Source organism: Schistocerca gregaria, chromosome 4 (assembly GCF_023897955.1).
Source record: "Schistocerca gregaria isolate iqSchGreg1 chromosome 4, iqSchGreg1.2, whole genome shotgun sequence".
Classification (NCBI taxonomy): Eukaryota; Metazoa; Arthropoda; class Insecta; order Orthoptera; family Acrididae; genus Schistocerca; species Schistocerca gregaria.
The window spans coordinates 87,579,168-87,602,897 of NC_064923.1; the positions used below are offsets into that span (position 1 = coordinate 87,579,168).

General features: G+C 41.0%; 1 protein-coding gene across 1 annotated transcript in view; it reads right to left on the bottom strand.

The window, feature by feature from the left end:
- Positions 1–5,491: 5,491 nt before the first annotated feature.
- LOC126365891 (retinol dehydrogenase 11-like) overlaps positions 5,492–23,730 on the bottom strand; it is a 53,186-nt gene continuing 34,947 nt past the window's right edge. Inside the window, exons 3-4 of the mRNA XM_050008606.1 lie at positions 5,907–6,204; positions 5,492–5,809 (exon numbers count right to left, since the gene is read on the bottom strand). Of these exons, the coding sequence (XP_049864563.1) occupies positions 5,642–5,809; positions 5,907–6,204 (466 nt within the window). The 3' untranslated portion in view covers positions 5,492–5,641. The remainder of the gene's footprint in view (positions 5,810–5,906; positions 6,205–23,730) is intronic.

The window sequence follows — 23,730 nt, forward strand, 5'->3', positions numbered from 1 at the left end:
GATGGCGCGCCCCCAAGAAGAGCTTCTCACGGTGCAAACAGTCACCTTCTGTTGTATACTGTGTGTATTGTTCATGCAAAATATGTATGTAATATGTATATATTTTTGTTTAATAAACTGTGACACATACTGTATATTCCTACTGAAGTTGCCTTTGTATGTTACTTTGTAATACTAAAAGAGATGCCTGTTTTTATGAAAAAATTTACTGTACAGTACTTCTTTTTGGTAAATAAACATGTACAGTTCGATTATCCGAACAAACCAGTTTTCCGAACACCCATGTCCCTCAATTACTTCGGATAATCGACACTCTACTGTAAAGTTTGTATGTTTGTGTAACTAGCAGCAACTGATTTGGGCCCCTTTCCACCCCTGATCCGCTCTGTGCTGCGAAACCAGATTGCAGGCAGGGCTGTTTTCCGGTGGTAAGATGTCACTTTCTTCGGTTATGAATTCTTTAGGCTTCAGGTATAAAATATACAACAACTGTAAATTTGTAATGGAGAGGACAGAGACAGCAATTCTACCTTTCAGTTTCCAAAGAAAAATGTGCACTATTGACTTTGACAGTTATATTTACAGGTAACTTGGATTAATACAAACCACAGTCTTTCACACATTTGGATTGACAATACGAGTTCTTCATTTCTATGAGAGCCAACCAGGAAAGGTGGCAGATCAAGTGTTTGCCACGCTGGAACAAGTGCAAGATTCATAAATGGTGCTTTGTGGGCTTTTGCTTCAAAGAAGCTGGGGGATTTCCATGAAGAAATAAATGCAGCAAGTTACATCTCATGGTTTCAGGATAAACTTCTTCCAAATATTCCTCCCAAGTCTATCATAATGATAGACAATGCACCTTATCATTCTACTCAGGTGGGCGAAACACTGACTGTGTCAAATAGAAAAGACGATTTGTTAAGTTGGTTGCAGCGACATAATGTTCTTTGCACTGCTGAAATGAAAAAGGCAGAGCTGCTTCAGCTTGTTAAGCTTAACAAGCCACAAACTCTTGCATACCCAGTTGACAAAGTCGCTAGAGCTGCTGGTGACAAAGTTATTCATTTGCCACCATACCATTGCAAGTAAAATGCAATTGAGATTATTTAGGCTCAAGTGAAAGGAAATGTAGCAAGAAATAACATGCATCCACTTTTCTCACAAAGAAAAATGTTAAAATTGCTTCATCTAGTTTTGAATGAAATTACACCACATGTGGCGATCTGCAGTTCTACACACGAAAAAATCATTGAAGATGCTAGGGAGAGAGAAGGAATGTGGATATGGAAAACATTATTTTTAATCTTGATGAAGCAGATGATGATACGAGTGCGAGCAGCAGCTTTTAGGGCGAGATTTCAGCTAATTGTGCAATTTCCAGCACCTATTCCGACTATTATTTAATTAATAAGATAAATTTGTTAACATCGAGTATACATTTAAGTGTCAGAAAGTCATCTCTGAAAGTATTTGTATGGAGTGTAGCCATGTATGGAAGTGAAACATGGACAATAAATAGTTTGGACAAGAAGAGAATAGAAGCTTTTGAAATGTGGTGCTACAGAAGAATGCTGAAGATTAGATGGGTAGATCACATAACTACTGTTGAAGTATTGAATAGAATTGGGGAGGAGTATGTGGCACAACTTGACAAAAAGGAGGGACCGGTTAGTAGGACATGTTCTGAGGCATCAAGGGATTACAAATTTACCATTGGAGGGCAGCGTGGAGGGTAAAAATCGTAGAGGGAGACCAAGAGATATATACACTAACCAGATTCAGAAGGGTGTGGGTTGCAGTAAGTACTGGGAGATGAAGAAGCTTGCACAGGATAGGGTAGCATGGAGAGCTGCATCAAACCAGTCTCAGGACTGAAGACCACCACAACAACAACAACAATTCCGACTATAAGGTGTGTCTCCTTTGCCGGATTAATGTAGTACATGACGAGTTCACAATTCAGTTATTCTTATTTAACATTCTCATGCAGAAACTTGATACTGCCTTCTTATGTAAAGTAAGAATTCGAAGAAACTTATTTCAGCATATATCATGAGTATTTGTTACATTTTTAGGGTAAGTGATACAACTTTGTAATATTTTTTGACACTGAACTACTGCAGTTTGGAGTGATTCCTCAATAGAATATTTATTACAAGAACAATCAGTGATAATTTTGTCAAAGGGTAATTAATATGTTGCCATAACTATTTATTCTCCAGTATTGCTTTATTTAACCATTAGTTTATTAAGATAAGCACACATATGTTTCTGAACATGTTTATAAGGTTTATTATGTCTGTCAGGAATGCACTGTTTTTAACAACTTAAGTTGAATTGCTGAATGGAACCAAGTAATGACACAACTATCGTTAATTAACATTGGAAATTTTAAGAAAAAATAAAAACTTGCAAATCTTGAATTCTATCATGGTAGCAACTCACTTTATAGATAAATATCCTTCCATAATAACGCTTCTTGCATGTGATATAAAACAAAAAAATTGAAAGGAAAGACACAGAATAAATTCAAAAAGTGTCAATCAAGTTTTCTGATCTTTCCTGCTGTCTGTGTCTAGTGGGACCAAATTCCATAACATTACAGTAAAACGAAGTAAATTATTGAGTACGAATTTGGTGATTCCTGTTTCATTCAGGTGCAAAAGACAGCTATCCAGGTGCGTGTTTCAGAAAAACTGAGTATCGGGACCGTATCAGCTGTTGTCACTATTGTCTGACAGAATTGGCAACAGTGAACAGCACAGCTGAACGCGTGCATCTGCAGAGTACCGTTCACATTTGACTTACTCAAATGGCCTACTGCTACAGCCGGCACTCAATGCTGATTGATGCTAGCACCAGGGATCATCATATTTCGGCTCGACTGTAGTTTGGGAGGTGGACAGATAGTAGGGGATGAGTGGGGGAAGATGCTGTAGTGTTGGCTGTGGGAGTGTGCACAGATGTAGCGGCTACAGGATGATGGGCTGCTAGGTGCAGCATCACAAGGTGTAGCTGGGAAGGAAAAGGGGGAGAGGAGAGATCCAGAGAAGGGAAAAGAACTAGACAGCTGTGCTAGAATGACAGAAGGTGTGTGTGAGGCTTGATTGCGAGCAGGGAAATGGATAGAGGCAGGTAGAGGACAGGAAATAGTAACAGTTTAAGCCAGGGAGTTTATAAGAATGAAGAATATATTACAGGGAGAGTCCCCACCAGCAAAACTCAAAAAGGATGGTTTTGGAGATGAAAACCCAGATGGCATGAGCTATGCAGCATTCTCTGAAGTTAAACACAACTTGATGAATGGCATGCTTGATAGCTGGGTGCTCCAGTGACGTCTTTGCCAATATTTGGCAGTGGCCATTCATACAGACAGACAGACAGCTTGTTAGTGGTCATCCTTCAAACTATTTTTCCTCCCATCCCACTCCATTGGCAATAGTACTTTGCCATCCAACCAACCTTTGCAAAATCCTTGTCCATCTCTAATCGCTTTTGCTCCCAAACCCTTGCCCCACAGCTCATACTCCTCTAAAGTACTGCGATGTAAGACTGTTCCGTACATCTTCCAATTAACACCTACTCCAGTCCTGTCACAGGCATCCTGTACCCCACCAAAGGCAGCACTACCTGTGAAAGCAGCCATGTGATCTACCAACTTAGCTTTGGCCACTGTGTGGCATTCTATGTGGGCACATTCACTAACAAGCTGTCTGCAGATGAATGGCCACCACTAGTCGACAACTGGGCCATCCAATTTTTGAGGGAGCTGCCCAACATGGTATGCTTTTCTGAACTGTGTAAGTGGAAACTCTCCCTCCAATATATCCTTTGTTCCCAAAAAGCAGTCTGGCCTCAACCAATGTTAGTCAGCTATATCTTCAAAGGGGGCATGCTTGATAACCACTAATAAGACAGATAAACAAGAACTAGGTTTTATTATGACAACAGTAGAATGATTTAGTAACAAAGGAGAAACTCTTTTCAATTAAAAACAATACAACTTCTCAGACACTAACAAGAACACTAACTGAATCACACAGGGAATAAATGTTGTTCAATGTGAAGACTATGCCACTGATAATCCCTAATGAAAAAGGTTGAGTGTTTGGTATAGTTGGCCGACAGGTAGATCTCGAGATATAGCTGGAAAGTTGTAGGTCCAGCTGTGGTGGCTTCTGATGAGGCTCTGGCTGATGGGCTGCTAACAACTGGTACATGATTGGCCCAGAGCTTTGGGGGATGGTACTGCCCTATATAGCTGGGACACAGAGGAATTCATACCAGTTCATTTCCTCACACGATACAGCAGAGGAAATAGGTCCCTGGTACGGAGGACCTCTGGGAGCCCTTCTCCTCCTACCTGTTTTCCTTGTTGCGATAGACGCAGTTCTCGTAGGCAAAGCCTTGTGCATATGGAACCCTGTAATGCTTCTGTGTCCAAGAAGTTGCTGATCCCTTTACGCAAATGTATGGCGCATGGCATAATCCCCTGTCCTCCACCTTCGATATCCCCTTCCCGGTTCCCACTCCAGCTTCACAGATGTTTATCCTCCTCCCCTCTCCCTCCCGTATATTCCTGCATAGTCCATTCCCTTTCTCTGTTTTACTCTTTAATCACTCCACCAACATCAACCCCGTTGCCACCCACCTCCCAATACCAATACTCCAACTGTCCTGTCCCCATAACATCCCTGCACACCCACAGGCAGCACTACAGCATCTTTGCCCCCACTTGCTCTGCTATCCTTTCCCTTCTGTACCCCATGCTTCTTACATTACTGCCTCTGCTCACTCCAGCTAAGATTGCCATTTCCCACAGATGAGCCTCCGCACACTGAGATGACAATTGCCATAGCTGTGAGTGTGAGTGTGCGTGCTTGCGTGCACATTTGCCTCTCAGCACCTCCTCTATGTGGTGAGTAGCGATCTATCCTGTTTCATACTGTTGAATGTGTAAACTTCTACAGACCTCACCAAAACCATTTCATAGAAATGAGGTAAATTTCGTAAGTGTCTGCCACAGTTATCTGTGTTTATATTCAAACAAAAAATCAAATCTTTTCTGATAGATCCTCCAGTGAAACATGGTATATGATAAGTAGAAGGTACCAAAATACTGTTATACACAATGCAGAGGAAGTGTGTAGGGACAACTGCTATGTCCTGTTTGTATTCTTTCATGTGGATGATGTATCCCACTTCTATCAATAAATATTGAAGAGACCTTCTGTTAAACGGTGGCCATGAAAACTTAATATTCATTCATAATTTGTGAAAATTATTAATGGAAATTCACTAATTATGTTGCAACATTATTTGAGAAATATACAAAATCATTTTTATTCTTGAGCCTGTTAAGTCAAATGATATGAAAACTGGGCATTATGAGATGAACAAAACACATTTTACGTTTTAAGAATATCACAATTACTGAAAGTACATGAAATCTTACATTTTGCATATTTAATATATATGTCCATTCAGCTGGATACATATTGACTTGCTTTATTTGCTTCTGATAGCAGTTGGCATTTATCTTTGTACAGATAGCCACAATTCTGGAAAACGTGGCAAAACAGTTCTTGTTCTACATAGAACACACAGACAGCCTGTGTACATTAAATATCCAAAACTGCTAATCCGTCTTCAAGCCCACAAGCTGCTCACTAACTTCCCACAGCTTTTTAGAAACAGATGGCTCTACACTCTTCTTGGACCTGTATAGCTTGCAGTCACGATACATAAGTCCCGATTCATTTTCCAATTCCTCAGATGTGGCACAATGTAAAATTGTTTGTGCACCCTACAAATAAAATTAGGTAGAAAAAGATTAAATAATTTTGTCTCATACCTTTTTGTATCCCATTGGATTTTATATGTAATTTATTGATGGTACTTACTTTAGTTGGGGTCCTCATGAAGAAAAAAGCCACTGGTGCAAACAATATGTAATGGAACCATTTTATAGGAGTACTTCGGAATAGCCCTGTGTACACAAGCCCTGGACACAGGGTGTACACATTTACACCAGTGCCTTTCAATTTCTCAGCCGATTCTGTGCAAAACAATACATTTGCAAGCTTTGAATTATTGTAGCCAGGATTCATTCGGCTTTTACCTCGGGACCATTTTTTACCATCCAAGTTATCCAATTCTATATTTCCTTTTTCATGCAGTGTAGAGGAAACAATAACGATCCTGCAAAAGAAAATAAAATTTAATGAAACCAGTCATTTACTAAAATAATTACAATACATAGATAGCCAAAATATTGTGATAGTCATCAACAGAAAGGCTGTAGGAATCTAGTTACATTTAGTACAAAAGAAAAGTATTCTACATTGCTGCATCAGGTAATATGATACACCAGCACAAGAATGAAGAAATCACTTTTTTCAGTTCATTTGGCCTTTGGGATGTACATATTTCCTGCATAAAAATATTATTTCTTTAGAGATCAAACGCTGAAACTTCAGATCCCCAAAAGTGTTACAAATATCTAGAATTCCAGAGCAAGAGGTGAGATCAAAGGTTTCAGCAGTTCAGCTTGCAGTCATTGTATTATGATACACAATATTTGTAGTGGATATTTAAATTTTTTGAATCATTCATTAGATGTGATTAATAGTAGGTGGGCTACTGGTAAAGTGACATGAAAATGGAGATACTTTCCAGACAACTCTTATAAAATATTTTAAGAATATGCAGTCTGGTCTAAGCTGCCAGAGCTGGTGGTCATGAGTGGGCGAGGTGTACTTGCTTGAGCACACAAATGTGTGCATTTCTTTTTTGCTAATGAAGGCTGTTGCCAACAGCTTTGTGCAAGTGTCTCTTAATTGTGCCTGTCTGCAAATTAACATGTCGTCCTTATGGTAAGTAACAATCTATCTTTTCCTACATTGATGATATCCTTATTATAATATAGTAGTCAAAATACTGGCGAGTAGCAATTTATCCTTATCATAATATAATAGAAACAATGCCTAATAAACAGATGTCAATAAAATTGTAGTGTTAATCTCTCTCTCTCTCTCTCTCTCTCTCTCTCTCTCTCTCTCTCTCTCTCTCAAGACAGAAGATATTCAGTTCCTCATATTGGAGGTGTTACACTGTTAATATTCAGTTCTGCACATTGAGAAAAACTTAAGTACTAATACTAGAGGAAGAAGTTGTTTTTGTAATCTGATGGGGTATTGAGGATGAGGAATCTTAGGAATCCTTTATTGCTGTTTGATTTATTTCACATCATTGGTGTGTAAAGAGATATCCTTTATTGGTGTAACAAGACATCCTTTATTGGTATTTGCTTTATTTCTTGCCATTGGTGGAAACAGGCGATTGAGATAGGGGTGGCAGTTGTGGTGTAGCACTGTTTACTAGCTTCCTGGTGGTGGCTGAGGTGTGCCAGTACCTTGTACACCTGTGGCTGCCGTGGTCTCCTGCATGGCTGTGAGGGTTGCTTTGTGAAAATTGTCATCCCGTAGTGCTGTTACAGCTGCTGTCTTTGCTCTTCATGTTGCTGAGTAACTTCGCTATTTTTTCGCAGCTCTAATATTCCTCCTCAAGGCTTTTTCCGCATTACGTGGACTTCTTGAAATATCAGTTTGTTGGACATAATTGGTTACCCCACCTTACCTACAAACACCAGCCCATGTGCAGCAAAATCCAATTTACTATGGAGATAGAAGGATATGGATGCTGCCTTTCCTTGCTGTGGGTGTTTAATGAAAGCCTGATGATAAACTTGGCTATGGAGTATAGAGAAATCCACCAGCACGGACAGATACCTGAACGCCTCCTTCCATCATTGCCCTACACAGAAGAAACCAGCCATCCACACTTTAACCGAGAGGTCCTAGAAGATCAGTAATGAAGAACATCTGAAGATGGAATTACCTTCAGTCTTTCTTTGGAGCCAATGGGTATGAGATGAAGATGATAGATAAAATTATGGTGGCAAAGAATGAAGATAACAGAGAAAAGCAGGAAGTACAAAACGTTGCCCTGTTAACATAAATGCAAGGGATCACTGAATGAGTGGTAAAAATTCTCCGTTGAGAAGGTATTGCACCAATTTTGCTTAGGAAGGCTTCGGCCGATAGGTACATGTGTAACAGTCTTTTCTTTGTGCCTGTCTGTGGCCCAACATCTCATCTTTTTGATGAGTAGCGATCTATTCTATTATTAATATCATTGAATTAATATGAGAGCAGACTTAGAAGGTGGTAATATTTATTTCTTATTAAAACTACTCAGGGTTGGAAGTGGATCAATACTACATAAGCATAGTAACATTATGCCAACAACTGATCCTCTAATTTCTAATCTGTCCTAATGTCAATGATCTTTTATAGAAGACATACCACAGGTTTTATGAAAGAGCAATTTTAAAACTCTGAAACATTCCTGCATCTGAAGTAAACAACATTATTTTGGAAAAGTATAGGTTAACCAATCAATCGATGCTGTAGTCACCCACTGAAGATGCAGTTCAATATCCACAAGAATTTCTAAATTCACTGCCTGCAGCTGGTCTTCCACCACACAGTTTGAGGTTTAAGGTCAGCATTCCTCTAATACTGCTATGGCATCTCAATCTCTGAAACCTTGTAGTGGCTTCCATCTGCAGATTAACGCTATGAGAAGTAATGTCATAGAAGCTATTATTCTCTCACAGGTGTAGCAGCAGGAAGGTCATTCCCGTACACTGTATACCACTGACCCCAAAAAAATTTGGAGGAGGAGGAGGAGATCAGTGTTTAATGTCATTTGAGATGGAGCACAAGCTCAGATTAGGGAAGAATGGGGAAGGAAATTCGCCATGCCCTGTCGAAGAAACCATCCCAACATTTTCCGGATGCGATTTAGGGAAATCATGGAAAACCTAAATCAGGATGGCTGGATGCGGGTTTGAATCGTCATCTTCTTGAGTGCAAGTCCAGTGTGCTACCCACTGCGCCATCTCACTCTGTAACCTTGGTAACTTCATCTCCCAGTACCTACTGCAACCTACATCCTTCTGAATTTGCTTAGTGTATTCATCTCTTGGTCTCCCTCTACGATTTTTACCCTCCACACTGCCCTCCAATACTAAACTGGTGATCCCTTGATGTCTCAGAACATGTCCTACCAACCGATCCCTTCTTCTAGTCAAGTTGTGCCACAAACTTCTCTTCTCCCCAGTCCTATTCAATACTTCCTCATTAGTTATGTGGTCTACCCATCTAATCTTCAGCATTCTTCTGTAGCACCACATTTCGAAAGCTTCTATTCTCTTCTTGTCCAAACTATTTATCGTCCATGTTTCACTTCCATACATGGCTATACTCCATACAAATACTTTCAGAAATGACTTCCTCACACTTAAATCAATACTCGATGTTAACAAATTTCTCTTCTTCAGAAATGCTTTCCTTGCCATTGCCAGTCTACATTTTATATCCTCTCTACTTCGACCATCATCAGTTATTTTGCTCCCCAAATAGCAAAACTCCTTTACTACTTTAAGTGTCTCATTTCCTAATCTAATTCCCTCAGCATCATCCGACTTAATTCGACTACATTCCATTATCCTCGTTTTGCTTTTGTTGATGTTCATGTTATATCCTCCTTTCAAGACACTGTCTATTCCATTCAACTGCTCTTCCAAGTCCTTTGTTGTCTCTGACAGAATTACAATGTCATCGGCGAAACTCAAAGTTTTTATTTCTTCTCCATGGATTTTAATACCTACTCCAAATTTTTTTGTTTCCTTTACTGCTTGCTCAATATACAGATTGAATAACATCAGGGATAGGCTACTACACTGTCTCACTCCCTCCCCAACCACTGCTTCCCTTTCATGCCCCTCGACCCTTATAACTGCCATCTGGTGTACAAATTGTAAATAGCCTTTCGCTCCCTGTATTTTACCCCTGCCACACTCAGAATCTGTATTCCAGTCAACATTCTCAAAAGCTTTCTCTAAGCCTACAAATGCTAGAAACGTAGGTTTGCCTTTTCTTAATCTTTCTTCTAAGATAAGTCGTAAGGTCAGTATTGCCTCACGTGTTCCAGTATTTCTACGGAATCCAAACTGATCTTCCCTGAGGTCGGCTTCTACTAGTTTTTCCATTCGTCTGTAAAGAATTCGTGTTAGTATTTTGCAGCTGTGGCTTATTAAACTGATTGTTCGGTAATTCTCACATCTGTCAGCACCTGCTTTCTTTGGGATTGGAATTATTATATTCTTCTTGAAGTCTGAGGGTATTTCGCCTGTTTAATACATCTTGCTCACCAGATGGAAGAGTTTTGTCAGGACTGGCTCTCCCAAGGCCGTCAGTAGTTCTAATGGAATGTTGTCTACTCCCGGGGCCTTGTTTCGACTCAGGTCTTTCAGTGCTCTGTCAAATTCTTCACGCAGTATCATATCTCCCATTTCGTCTTCATCTACATCCTATTCCATTTCCATAATATTGTCCTCAAGCACATCGCCATTGTATAGACCCTCTATATACTCCTTCCACCTTTCTGCTTTCCCTTCTTTGCTTAGAACTGGGTTTCCATCTCAGCTCTTGATGTTCATACAAGTGGTTCTCTTATCTCCAAAGGTCTCTTTAATTTTCCTGTAGGCAGTATCTATCTTACCCCTAGTGAGATAAGCCTCTACATCCTTACATTTGTCCTCTAGCCATTTTGCATTTCCTGTCGATCTTATTTTTGAGACTTTTGTATTCCTTTTTGCCTGCTTCATTTACTGCATTTTTATATTTTCTTCTTTCATCAATTAAATTCAATATTTCTTCTGTTACCCAAGGATTTCTACTAGCCCTCGTCTTTTTACCTACTTGATCCTCTGCTGCCTTCACTACTTCATCCCTCAGAGCTACCCATTCTTCTTCTACTGTATTTCTTTCCCCCATTCCTGTCAATTTTTCCCTTATGCTCTCCCTGAAACTCTGTACAACCTCTGGTTCTTTCCTTTTATCCAGGTCCCATCTCCTGAAATTTCCACCTTTTTGCAGTTCTTCAGTTTTAATCTACAGGTCATAACCAATGATTGTGGTCAGAGTCCACATCTGCCCCTGGAAATGTCTTACAATTTAAAACCTGGTTCCTAAATCTCTTGTCTTACCATTATATAATCTATCTGATACCTTTTAGTATTTCCTGGGTTCTTCCATGTATACAACCTTCTTTCATGATTCTTAAACCAAGTTTTAGCTATGATTACGTTGTGTTCTGGGCAAAATTCTACCAGGCGGTTTCCTCTTTCATTTCTTAGCCCCAATCCATATCCACCTACTACATTTCCTTCTCTCCCTTTTCCTACACTCTAATTCCAGTCGCCCATGACTATTAAATTTTCGTCTCCCTTCACTATCTGATTAATTTCTTTTATTTCATCATACATTTCTTCTATTTCTTCGTCATCTGCAGAGCTAGTTGGCATATAAACTTGTACTACTGTAGTAGGTGTGGGCTTCGTATGAATTCAGGCAGTGTACTAATTTAGACTCAATGCTCTTTCTATGTCAGTAGCTCAGTATGTATTTGTTTGTATGTCTGGAGTATGGTTTAGTGTGATTTTCAGTTACTACACAGAACCAATCTATTTATAAATGGTAGATTTCAGTATTGTCAAGTTGATCAGCTCTGCATTGATGCAAAGTACGCAGTTCTACACCACCCTCCATAGCACTGCAGAAGAACAGTGCCTTATAATCCATTTTCTGGACACTGAAGATGTACCAGGAGGCAGGAATCCATAGATGATTTTTAGTGCAGTACAAAGACAATGTTTTACCTTGATGAAGTGCTACCAGTGGATTTAACAGTTCAAAAGCTGTTCCATAACTGTGTAGGACAGGAAACCAGAACATCCACCCACCCACTACTGATGCCAACAATGAGAAAATTCATACTTTCAGTCTGAGAAACCGACAGGTGACGAATCATGAAGTCACAAACCATATGTAAAATCATGCTTTAGCATGTGAAATAATGTGCAACATTCTCAAATTTGATAAAGTCTGTGAAAGATGCATGCCAAAATAATTCTGTGAACACTATGAAAGCAACTGACTGAAAATCTGTCCGTACCTACTAGACCATCATCATGATGAAAGCAAAGTGAATCATCACTCGAGATGAAACGAGTAATCGACACTTTCCTTCATACAGTGCTTTGACAAGCATGGAATGGATACATATGGAATCTTCAGATAAAACGACAGTCAACATCTGCAGTAGTAGTGATGCTCTCAGTTTTTCAGAACTTTCAAGTGGCAATTCTGGAACGTTACCTACAAAAAGGAATCAGTTGTCACAGTGCATGTTACAGACACTGAAGCAGCAAATGGAATCAAATTATTGGTGTTGTTCTTTTTACCACACGACCCTGTGAGTTCACATACTTTTCCTCCACAATTCAAAAACTTCATTTCAATATGTTGAAGCCCCCTGTTTTGAGTTCCAGTCGCATCCCAATGTATTAACATTTATTAGATGCCCTCAAAGATGCATTAAGAGGCTACTGACTTGCCTCTAAGAAGTAGTGCATGTACAACTACATCTACAAACATACTCTGCAAACCATTGTGAAATGCATGGCAGAGTATATTCAGCATTGTATCACATGTATCACCTCCCCCATGAACCATGGACCTTGCCGTTGGTGGGGAGGCTTGCGTGCCTCAGCGATACAGATGGCCGTACCTTAGGTGCAACCACAACGGAGGGGTATCTGTTGAGAGGCCAGACAAACGTGTGGTTCCTGAAAAGGGGCAGCAGCCTTTTCAGTAGTTGCAGGGGCAACAGTCTGGATGATTGACTGATCTGGCCTTGCAACATTAACCAAAACGGCCTTGCTGTGCTGGTACTGCGAACGGCTGAAAGCAAGGGGAAACTACAGCCGTAATTTTTCCCGAGGACATGCAGCTTTACTGTATGATTAAATGATGATGGCATCCTCTTGGGTAAAATATTCCGGAGGTAAAATAGTCCCCCATTCGGATCTCCGGGCAGGGACTGCTCAGGAGGATGTCGTTATCAGGAGAAAGAAAACTGGCGTTCTACGGATCGGAGCGTGGAATGTCAGATCCCTTAATCGGGCAGGTAGGTTAGAAAATTTAAAAAGGGAAATGGATAGGTTAAAGTTAGATATAGTGGGAATTAGTGAAGTTCGGTGGCAGGAGGAACAAGACTTCTGGTCAGGTGACTACAGGGTTATAAACACAAAATCAAATAGGGGTAATGCAGGAGTAGGTTTAATAATGAATAGGAAAATAGGAATGCGGGTAAGCTACTACAAACAGCATAGTGAACGCGTTATTGTGGCCAAGATAGATACGAAGCCCACACCTACTACAGTAGTACAAGTTTATATGCCAACTAGCTCTGCAGATGATGAAGAAATTGAAGAAATGTACGATGAAATAAAAGAAATTATTCAGATAGTGAAGGGAGACGAAAATTTAATAGTAATGGGTGACTGGAATTCGAGTGTAGGAAAAGGGAGAGAAGGAAACATAGTAGGTGAATATGGATTGGGGCTAAGAAATGAAAGAGGAAGCCGCCTAGTAGAATTTTGCACAGAGCACAACTTAATCATAGCTAACACTTGGTTTAAGAATCATGAAAGAAGGTTGTATACGTGGAAGAACCCTGGAGATACTAAAAGGTATCAGATAGATTATATAATGGTAAGACAGAGATTTAGGAACCAGGTTTTAAGTTGTAAGACATTTCCAGGGGCAGATGTGGACTCTGGCCACAATCTGTTGGTTATGACCTGTAGATTAAAACTGAAGAAACTGCAAAAATGTGGGAAATAAAGGAGATGGGACCTGGATAAACTGAAAGAACCAGAGGTTGTACAGAGTTTCAGGGAGAGCATAAGGGAACAATTGACAGGAATAGGGGAAAGAAATACAGTAGAAGAAGAATGGGTAGCTCTGAGGGATGTAGTAGTGAAGGCAGCAGAGGATAAAGTAGGTACAAAGACGAGGGCTGCTAGAAATCCTTGGGTAACAGAAGAAATATTGAATTTAATTGATGAAAGGAGAAAATATAAAAATGCAGTAAATGAAGCAGGCAAAAAGGAATACAAACGTCTCAAAAATGAGATCGACAGGAAGTGCAAAATGGCTAAACAGGGATGGTTAGAGGACAAATGTAAGGATGTAGAAGCTTATCTCACTAGGGGTAAGATAGATACTGCCTACAGGAAAATTAAAGAGACCTTTGGAGAGAAGAGAACCAAGTGTATGAATATCAAGAGCTCAGATGGCAGCCCAGTTCTAAGCAAAGAAGGGAAGGCAGAAAGGTGGAAGGAGTATATAGAAGGTTTATACAAGGGCTATGTACTTGAGGACAATATTATGGAAATGGAAGAGGATGTAGACGAAGACGAAATGGGAGATACGATACTGCGTGAAGAGTTTGACAGAGCACTGAAAGACTTGAGTCGAAACAAGGCCCCCGGAGTAGACAACATTCCATTAGAACTACTGACGGCCTTGGGACAACCAGCCCTGAGAAAACTCTACCAACTGGTGAGCAAGATGTATGAGACAGGCGAAATACCCTCAGACTTCAAGAAGAATATAATAATTCCAATCCCAAAGAAAGCAGGTGCTGACAGATGTGAAAATTACCGAACAATCAGTTTAATAAGCCACGGCTGCAAAATACTAACACGAATTCTTTACAGACGAATGGAAAAACTGGTAGATGCAGACCTCGGGGAGGATCAGTTTGGATTCCGTCGCAATGTTGGAACATGTGAGGCAATACTGACCTTACGACTTATCTTAGAAGAAAGATTAAGAAAAGGCAAACCTACGTTTCTAGCATTTGTAGACTTAGAGAAAGCTTTTGACAATGTTGACTGGAATACTCTTTTTCAAATTCTAAAGGGGGCAGGGGTAAAATACAGGGAGCGAAAGGCTATTTATAATTTGTACAGAAACCAGATGGCAGTCATAAGAGTCGAGGTGCATGAAAGGGAAGCAGTGGTTGGGAAAGGAGTGAGACAGGGTTGTAGCCTCTCCCCGATGTTATTCAATCTGTATATTGAGCAAGCAGTAAAGGAAACAAAAGAAAAATTTGGAGTAGGTATTAAAATTCATGGAGACGAAGTAAAAACTTTGAGGTTTGCCGATGACATTGTAATTCTGTCAGAGACGGCAAAGGACTTGGAAGAGCAGTTGAACGGAATGGACAGTGTCTTGAAAGAAGGATATAAGATGAACATTAACAAAAGCAAAACGAGGATAATGGAATGTAGTCAAATTAAATCGGGTGATGCTGAGGGAATTAGATTAGGAAATGAGACACTTAAAGTAGTAAAGGAGTTTTGCTATTTAGGAAGTAAAATAACTGATGATGGTCGAAGTAGAGAGGATATAAAATGTAGACTGGCAATGGCAAGGAAAGCGTTTCTGAAGAAGAGAAATTTGTTAACATCGAATATAGATTTATGTATCAGGAAGTCGTTTCTGAAAGTATTTGTTTGGAGTGTAGCCATGTATGGAAGTGAAACATGGACGATAACTAGTTTGGACAAGAAGAGAATAGAAGCTTTCGAAATGTGGTGCTACAGAAGAATACTGAAGATAAGGTGGATAGATCACGTAACTAATGAGGAGGTATTGAATAGGATTGGGGAGAAGAGAAGTTTGTGGCACAACTTGACTAGAAGAAGGGATCGGTTGGTAGGACATGTTTTGAGGCATCAAGGGATCACAAATTTAGCATTGGAGGTCAGCGTGGAGGGTAAAAATCGTAGAGGGAGACCGAGAGATGAGTACACTAAGCAGATTCAGAAGGATGTAGGTTGCAGTAGGTACTGGGAGATGAAGCAGCTTGCACAGGATAGAGTAGCATGGAGAGCTGCATCAAACCAGTCTCAGGACTGAAGACAACAACGACACATCACATGTTGTGTTTTCTTCCTTTTCTACACATACTGGGTGACCAAAAAGTCAGTATAAATTTGAAAACTTAATAAACCATGGAATAATGTAGATAGAGAGGTAAAAATTTATACACATGCTTGGAATGACATGGGGTTTTATTAGAACAAAAAACTAAGTTGACAAAATGTCCGACAGATGGTGCTGGAGAGCAAAATGTCAGTGCCTGCGCATGACAATAGTGTATAAAAGGAGCTGTAATAAGAGAGAGAATCAGATAAGCCAGCAGTCGCAGCATGTTGACGTTACCTGAAAAAGGTGCTTTTAGTGAAGCTGTATTATGAGAATGGGGAATGTGTTAGTTCAGTGTCATGATCCTATCACCATAGAAAGGTGATTCAAATGGGTAAAGGTCCGTTGACAAATGCAGTTGTGGCAAGAATGATTTCGAACATAATGCTACTGAGACAGCTCAGGAAGAAATAGAGACTGTAGCGGGTTTGTCTATGCACGGGGAAGTCAGCGCTCGTGCAGTCGCACATCGCACTGGCATTCCATACACTACTGTTTGGTTGGCACTTTGGCGTACCCACCGATGCTATCTGTATAAAATCCATCGGCAACATAAACTGTTACCTGGCAATTTAGTGAAGCAGAAGGCATTTGCGGTGTGGGCATTTCAAAAGATGACAATTGGTTGAGTAACATGTTGTGGACCAACGAAGCTAATTTCACTCTCCGAGGGTCTGCCAACGCCCACAATTGCAGAATTTAGGCTGCCAAAAATCCTAGAATGTCGTGGAAACTCCATTGCACCACAAAAAAGTCATGGTATGGGATGCATTTACCACATCTACTGTTATCGGGCCTTTTTTCTTTGAGGAAATGTGTGATTCTGGTTTTGTAACTGCTACCATGACGGGTGAGAGGTACGCCAATATGTTACGGAATCGCACCATCCCCAGCCTGGCTGATAAACACCTGCTGGAATGTACAATGTTTATGCAGGATGGCGCTCCACCCCATATTGCTAGATGCGTAAAAGATCTCTTGCACATGTTGTTTGGTGATGATCGTGTGCTCAGCGGCCACTTTCGTCATGCTTGGCCTCCCAGGTCCCCAGACCTCAGTCCGTGATTGGCTTTGGGGTAGCCTGAAGTAGCAAGTGTATCGTGATCAACCGACATCTCTAGGGATGCTGAAAGACAACATCCGATGCTGAAAGACAACATCCGATGCCAATGCCTCACCATAACTCCGGACATGCTTTACAGTGCTGTTCACAACATTATTCCTCAACTACAGCTATTGTTGAGGAATGATGGTGGACGTATTGAGCATTTCCTGTAAAGATCATTATCTTTACTTTGTTATGCTAATTATTGCTATTCTGATCAGATGAACAGCCATCTGTCAGACATTTTTTGAACTTTGTGTTTTTTTGGTTCTAATAAAACCCAGTCATTCCAAGCATGTGTGTCAATTTGTACCTCTCTATCTACATTATTCCGTGATTTATTCAGTTTTCAAATTTATACTGACTTTTTGATCAACCGGTATATTGAGTGCTGGTAGAATGATTACTTAAATACCTCTGTGTGCTGTAATTAGTATTATTTTGTCCTCATGGTCCCTTGAAAGTTGCAAGTAGAATTTCACAGGATAATTGGCGTCTATCCTCAAGAATACACCAATTCAGGTATATCTGTGATGATCTTCAGGGAGTCAAACTTGTTATCCTTTGCGTTAATCTTTTTGGATGTTCACTATCACCTTTTAGTTATATTTGGTATGGGACCAACACACTTGAGCAATATTCCGAGATGGGAGATGCAAGTGATTTGTAGGGAGATGCAAGTGATTTGTAAGCAGTCTCTTTACAGACACTCTCTCTCTCTCTCTCTCTCTCTCTCTCTCTCTCTCTCTCTCTCTCTCTCTCTCTCTCTCTCTCTCTCTCTCTCTCTCTCTCTCTCTCTCTCTCTCTGCAGTCTCAGGCAGTGTAGTTTCGGTTGCCTGCGACTGCAGTCGTGTGTGAGTTGCATTTTGCGTGTGTGTGTGTGTGTGCACCCACGTATGTGTGCCTATTGTTGACGAAGGCCTTTGACTGAAAGCTTTAAGTGTGAAAATCTTTTTGTTGTGCTTATGAGCAACTCAGCAGCATCTCCACTATATGGTGAGTAGCAACTTTCCTTAACATTATATTGATCATTCCATTTAATATCCCTACAAACTGCTGTACCTAGGCATTTCTATGAGTTGACTGATACTAACTGTGGATCATGGAAATTGTAATCATACGATACACCTTCTGTTTTGTGGTTTGCATAATTGTACACTTCTGTACAATTAAAACAAACTGGTAAGCTTTATGCCACTTTGAAAACTTAACTTGTTGAATATTTCTGCAAATTATTCCAGACTGTACTTTGTTACAGATAATTGCATCATCTGTGAAAAATTTAGGTAACTATTAATGTCGTCTACCAGGTCATTAATATACAACATGAACAGCAATGGTTCCAACACACTTCCCTGGGCCACAGTTGAGGTTACTTCTACTTCTTTCAATAAATACATCCAGAATAACATGCTGCTTCTGGCACTTTCAATCAATCGTGAGGCAGCAATTGCTTGCAGTGTTCAACATGAATATGGGGTGTGTACTGCAGTGGACTTTGTACATTTGCAGCCTCAGGACTGATTGAAAATGTCAAAGAAGCAACCATTAATAGCTATCCATAATAGTGGATGGTATGCACCACAGGGTTAAATAAAACAAAGATTATTAACATTCTGCATTTTTATTATTCAAGTCTACAGATTTATTACTCAACATAGTCACTGTGGTGACAAACATATTGCTCCCAGTGACAGACCATTTTGTTAATATTGTCACTGTAGAATGTTTGACTTTGTTGATGAGGACACACCCTCACATATAGAAGGAGATTTTCACTCTGCAGGAGAATGTGCGCTGATATGAAACTTCCTGGCAGATTAAAACTGTGTGCTGGACCGAGACTCGAACTCGGGACCTTTGCCTTTTGCGAGCAAGTGCTCTGCCATATGAGCTACCCAAGCATGACTCACGGGCCCGTCCTCACAGTTTTACTTCAGTATCTCATTTCCTACTTTCCAAACTTGCCAGCAAAAGGCAAAGGTCCTGAGTTCGAGTCTCGGTCCGGCACACAGTCTTAATCTGCTAGTGAATTTCACCCTCATCTCTGTTCGCACTGCTTCTTCACATTGCTATGAAAACTACACAGATGTAAATTTACTGGTGTGGCATTTTTTCCAGAGACTATATAAACATTCGTTGTATAAATGAAACTTCTTTTGCTTGCTAAATCCTATATTGCAACTAGAAAAAGACATATCAGTAAATAAAATAAAAGTAAACTGGTGCAGTTTATATGTATCTTCCTTAGAAAAGAAATGTTTGAATATGGAATTCAGCACTTCTGCTTTCGCTTTGCTACCCTCATCTTCAGTTTCTGTGTCATCCCTGATTGTCTAGACTTTGATGCCATTATCAGCCTTTGCATATGACCAGAATTTCTCTCTCTCTCTCTCTTCCATTTTTTAGAGAGAGCCCATTTTCTGAGAACCAGTTTATAATTTTAGGAAAATATCATTTACAGTCTCTTCGGTTTCTTTGTAACAAGATTTTTTTTTTATAACACTAAAATTTGTTTGGAAAAAGTGGGAATCGAAGATGAACATGTGCTCAGAGCTCTTCAGGCATATGCTTAATAGACCATTTTATTTCTAATACTGGCCAGTAACCATATAGCCATTGGTAATGTTTACATTTGAAAGCTGCACAGGCTGTGTCGTGGGCAGGTGGTCCACAGAAATGTATCCGAGGAGCAGTGTGGGGGGAGGTGTCAAGATTTTGAAATAGTCTCTTACCCTTTATGCCTACGGGATTTAAGCTCATTGCCCGGAGACGTATTTACTAAAGAAGTCTTTTGTATAGATTTGTCAGCTGTCAGAGTAAATTTCTTGAGGTTCGTTGGTTGGCTTGTGGGGGTTGAGGGGACCAGACTACAAAGGCCATTGATCCCTTTTTCCGCAAGGCAGAAGAACAAGCAATGGAGATGACAAGGGACGACACAGAATAAGAAAGACACAGACGAGAAAAGAGGAATTAAACGCACACAGTATTACAGTGGATGGCTGGGAAAAAAAAAAAAGGAAAAGGGAACAGATTACCACCAAGAGAGACACTAAAAAACCCAATCAAAAATTGTAGGCCAAAGGCCAGACTTCACACAAAAAAAGAAAAACCCTTAGATCGAGCGATAAAAGCCATCTGCTCGAATAAAATTAAAAACTAAGCCCGCCATTTCAGCGTCATGTGTTAAAAGTGCGCGAACCGTATTAGGCAGTGCAAACGTCAGCCTGAGTGCAGATAAAAGCAGACAGGCCAATAATATGTGGACCACTGTCAACGCTGATCCACAGCAACACAGAGGTGGATTCTCGCGGCGCAATAAGTGACTGTGTGTGTGTCAGCCCATAAGTGACTGTGTGTGTGTGTGTCAGCCCATAAGTGACTGTGTGTGTGTGTGTCAGCCCATAAGTGACTGTGTGTGTGTGTGTCAGCCCATAAGTGACTGTGTGTGTGTGTGTGTCAGCCCATAAGTGACTGTGTGTGTGTGTGTGTGTCAGCCCATAAGTGACTGTGTGTGTGTGTGTGTGTGTCAGCCCATAAGTGACTGTGTGTGTGTGTGTGTGTGTGTGTGTGTCAGCCCATAAGTGACTGTGTGTGTGTGTGTGTGTGTGTGTGTGTGTGTGTGTGTGTGTGTGTGTGTGTGTCAGCCCATAAGTGACTGTGTGTGTGTGTGTGTGTGTGTGTGTGTGTGTGTCAGCCCATAAGTGACTGTGTGTGTGTGTGTCAGCCCATAAGTGACTGTGTGTGTGTGTCAGCCCATAAGTGACTGTGTGTGTGTGTCAGCCCATAAGTGACTGTGTGTGTGTGTGTCAGCCCATAAGTGACTGTGTGTGTGTGTGTCAGCCCATAAGTGACTGTGTGTGTGTGTGTGTCAGCCCATAAGTGACTGTGTGTGTGTGTGTGTCAGCCCATAAGTGACTGTGTGTGTGTGTGTGTCAGCCCATAAGTGACTGTGTGTGTGTGTGTGTGTCAGCCCATAAGTGACTGTGTGTGTGTGTGTGTGTCAGCCCATAAGTGACTGTGTGTGTGTGTGTGTGTCAGCCCATAAGTGACTGTGTGTGTGTGTGTGTGTCAGCCCATAAGTGACTGTGTGTGTGTGTGTGTGTCAGCCCATAAGTGACTGTGTGTGTGTGTGTGTGTGTGTGTGTCAGCCCATAAGTGACTGTGTGTGTGTGTGTGTGTGTGTGTCAGCCCATAAGTGACTGTGTGTGTGTGTGTGTGTCAGCCCATAAGTGACTGTGTGTGTGTGTGTGTGTCAGCCCATAAGTGACTGTGTGTGTGTGTGTGTGTGTGTGTGTCAGCCCATAAGTGACTGTGTGTGTGTGTCAGCCCATAAGTGACTGTGTGTGTGTGTCAGCCCATAAGTGACTGTGTGTGTGTGTCAGCCCATAAGTGACTGTGTGTGTGTGTCAGCCCATAAGTGACTGTGTGTGTGTGTCAGCCCATAAGTGACTGTGTGTGTGTGTCAGCCCATAAGTGACTGTGTGTGTGTGTCAGCCCATAAGTGACTGTGTGTGTGTGTCAGCCCATAAGTGACTGTGTGTGTGTGTCAGCCAATAAGTGACTGTGTGTGTGTCAGCCAATAAGTGACTGTGTGTGTGTCAGCCAATAAGTGACTGTGTGTGTGTCAGCCAATAAGTGACTGTGTGTGTGTCAGCCAATAAGTGACTGAGTGTGTCAGCCAATAAGTGACTGAGTGTGTCAGCCAATAAGTGACTGAGTGTGTCAGCCAATAAGTGACTGAGTGTGTCAGCCAGTAAGTGACTGAGTGTGTCAGCCAGTAAGTGACTGAGTGTGTCAGCCAGTAAGTGACTGAGTGTGTCAGCCAGGTGTGGCCAATGCGTAGCCAGCAGAGAGCAATTGAGTCCTTGTGAGAGCTCGCAAGGAGCAGCGCCGCACACATATAGACTCCTCAATGACTCGAAGTTTGTTGGGGGAAGGCAGGGTGTGCCATTCATCACACCGAGTACCAAGGGCTTTTTGCCGTTGGCCAGTATGTTGACACATTCACTACCTGGGATGCCAACATGACCCGGGGTCCACACAAAAACCACAGAGTGGCCGCAACGGGCAAGAGTATGGATGGACTCCTGGATAGCCATCACCAGACGAGAGCAAGGAAAACACTGGTCGATAGCTCGTAAACTACTCAGAGAGTCACTACAGATAACAGAGGACTCACTTGAGCGGGAGAGGATATACTCTAGGGTGCGAGAGATGGCTACAAGCTTTGCAGTAAAAACACTGCAGCCATCCAGCAATGAGCATTGTTCAGATTGTTCCCCAAGAGTAAAAGCATAACCAACTCGACCAGCAATAATCGAACCATCGGTATAGACTACAGCAGAGTAGGGAAATGCACGGCAAGGATGGAAAGAAAGCATCATCAGAGGGCCTCAGGAGAGACAGTCTTTCGAGCCTGGTGCCAAATCCAGCTGAAGGCACGAGCGGGCACACACCACAGGGGTATACATATGTGGGCCCGGAATGAGGTTGAAGAGGAAATTTCTTGAGGGAAATCATTTGCCCATCTAGGCTGTTTTTATTTTCACGATTAGCTGATATCTAATTTCTAATTTTCTCCCCTCAAGCATTTTTCAAGCTGTGTTACTCGCACCACAGTCAAAAATTGTAGCTATACAGCACCTTAAGCATAGTTTACACGATGTCACTAGGTTGCAGGCTACTGCGCTGCTGGCCACTGCAAATGCGCGTCGCGCGTTTTCGCAGGTCGGTCAAACTAAACACTTTCGGCGTGTTCCAACTTTGGCGACACTATTTGCATGAGTTTTGAGGTTGCGTGTGTTCGTAGAGAGTAGACAAACTGAAATATGAAGGGGGGAACCGAGAATAATGTTCGCTTTTTGGATATCTATGTTTTGATAGGTGTTTGTGGGATTTCAGTGATGGTGATTAGCAAAATAAGCAACATATTGCTGTCGCTGAGACCGTCATGTGCGATCATAACATGATGGTTTGACAATATCTTAGCTGCAGGGCAAAATTTATTGAGTTAGAAGCACATATACAGCTGAATTAATAAAAATATAAGCAAGGGTAATTCTAGCTGTGACAATGTTCTCGTCTACAAGACTAAAATCCCATCGTTTGAGTTGGCCAGCTCTTTGTTAAGGATTATTATTGATAGGAGGTAAGGCTATACAAATTCAAGAAGCTGCATTCTTTATTATTCATCTATTTAAAACGTCGTTGCCGTGCTCTCTTTTGACAAATGTTAGAATTTTTAAATATTGCCACTGTACAGATTAATGTTAATAATTATTACTGTTAATTATTGGTGTTAATGAAATAGCATCATCATCAACTAAAACCATATCTTGTAGGATGCTGAGTGGTCTCGATTGTAATGCAAGCAGAATTATAGTAATTTCAGTTCTGGCGACAATACTTCATGCATTACAGTACCTTTATTCCTTATTGCATAATTAAATCTATTTAGAACAAACGTGAGCAGTTCTGGTGACATTCTAAGATAATTAAAATAACTTCTTGGGTCTTCCGTTGTAAAGTATTTCAGCAGTGATGCTGAGCAACCAAGCTGACATCTTTTCTTCATCCAGTCAAGAATGGAAACACGTTCCTATTTTTTTTTCTTAAGCAACGATTCCACGCAACAAACTTTAACTCCAC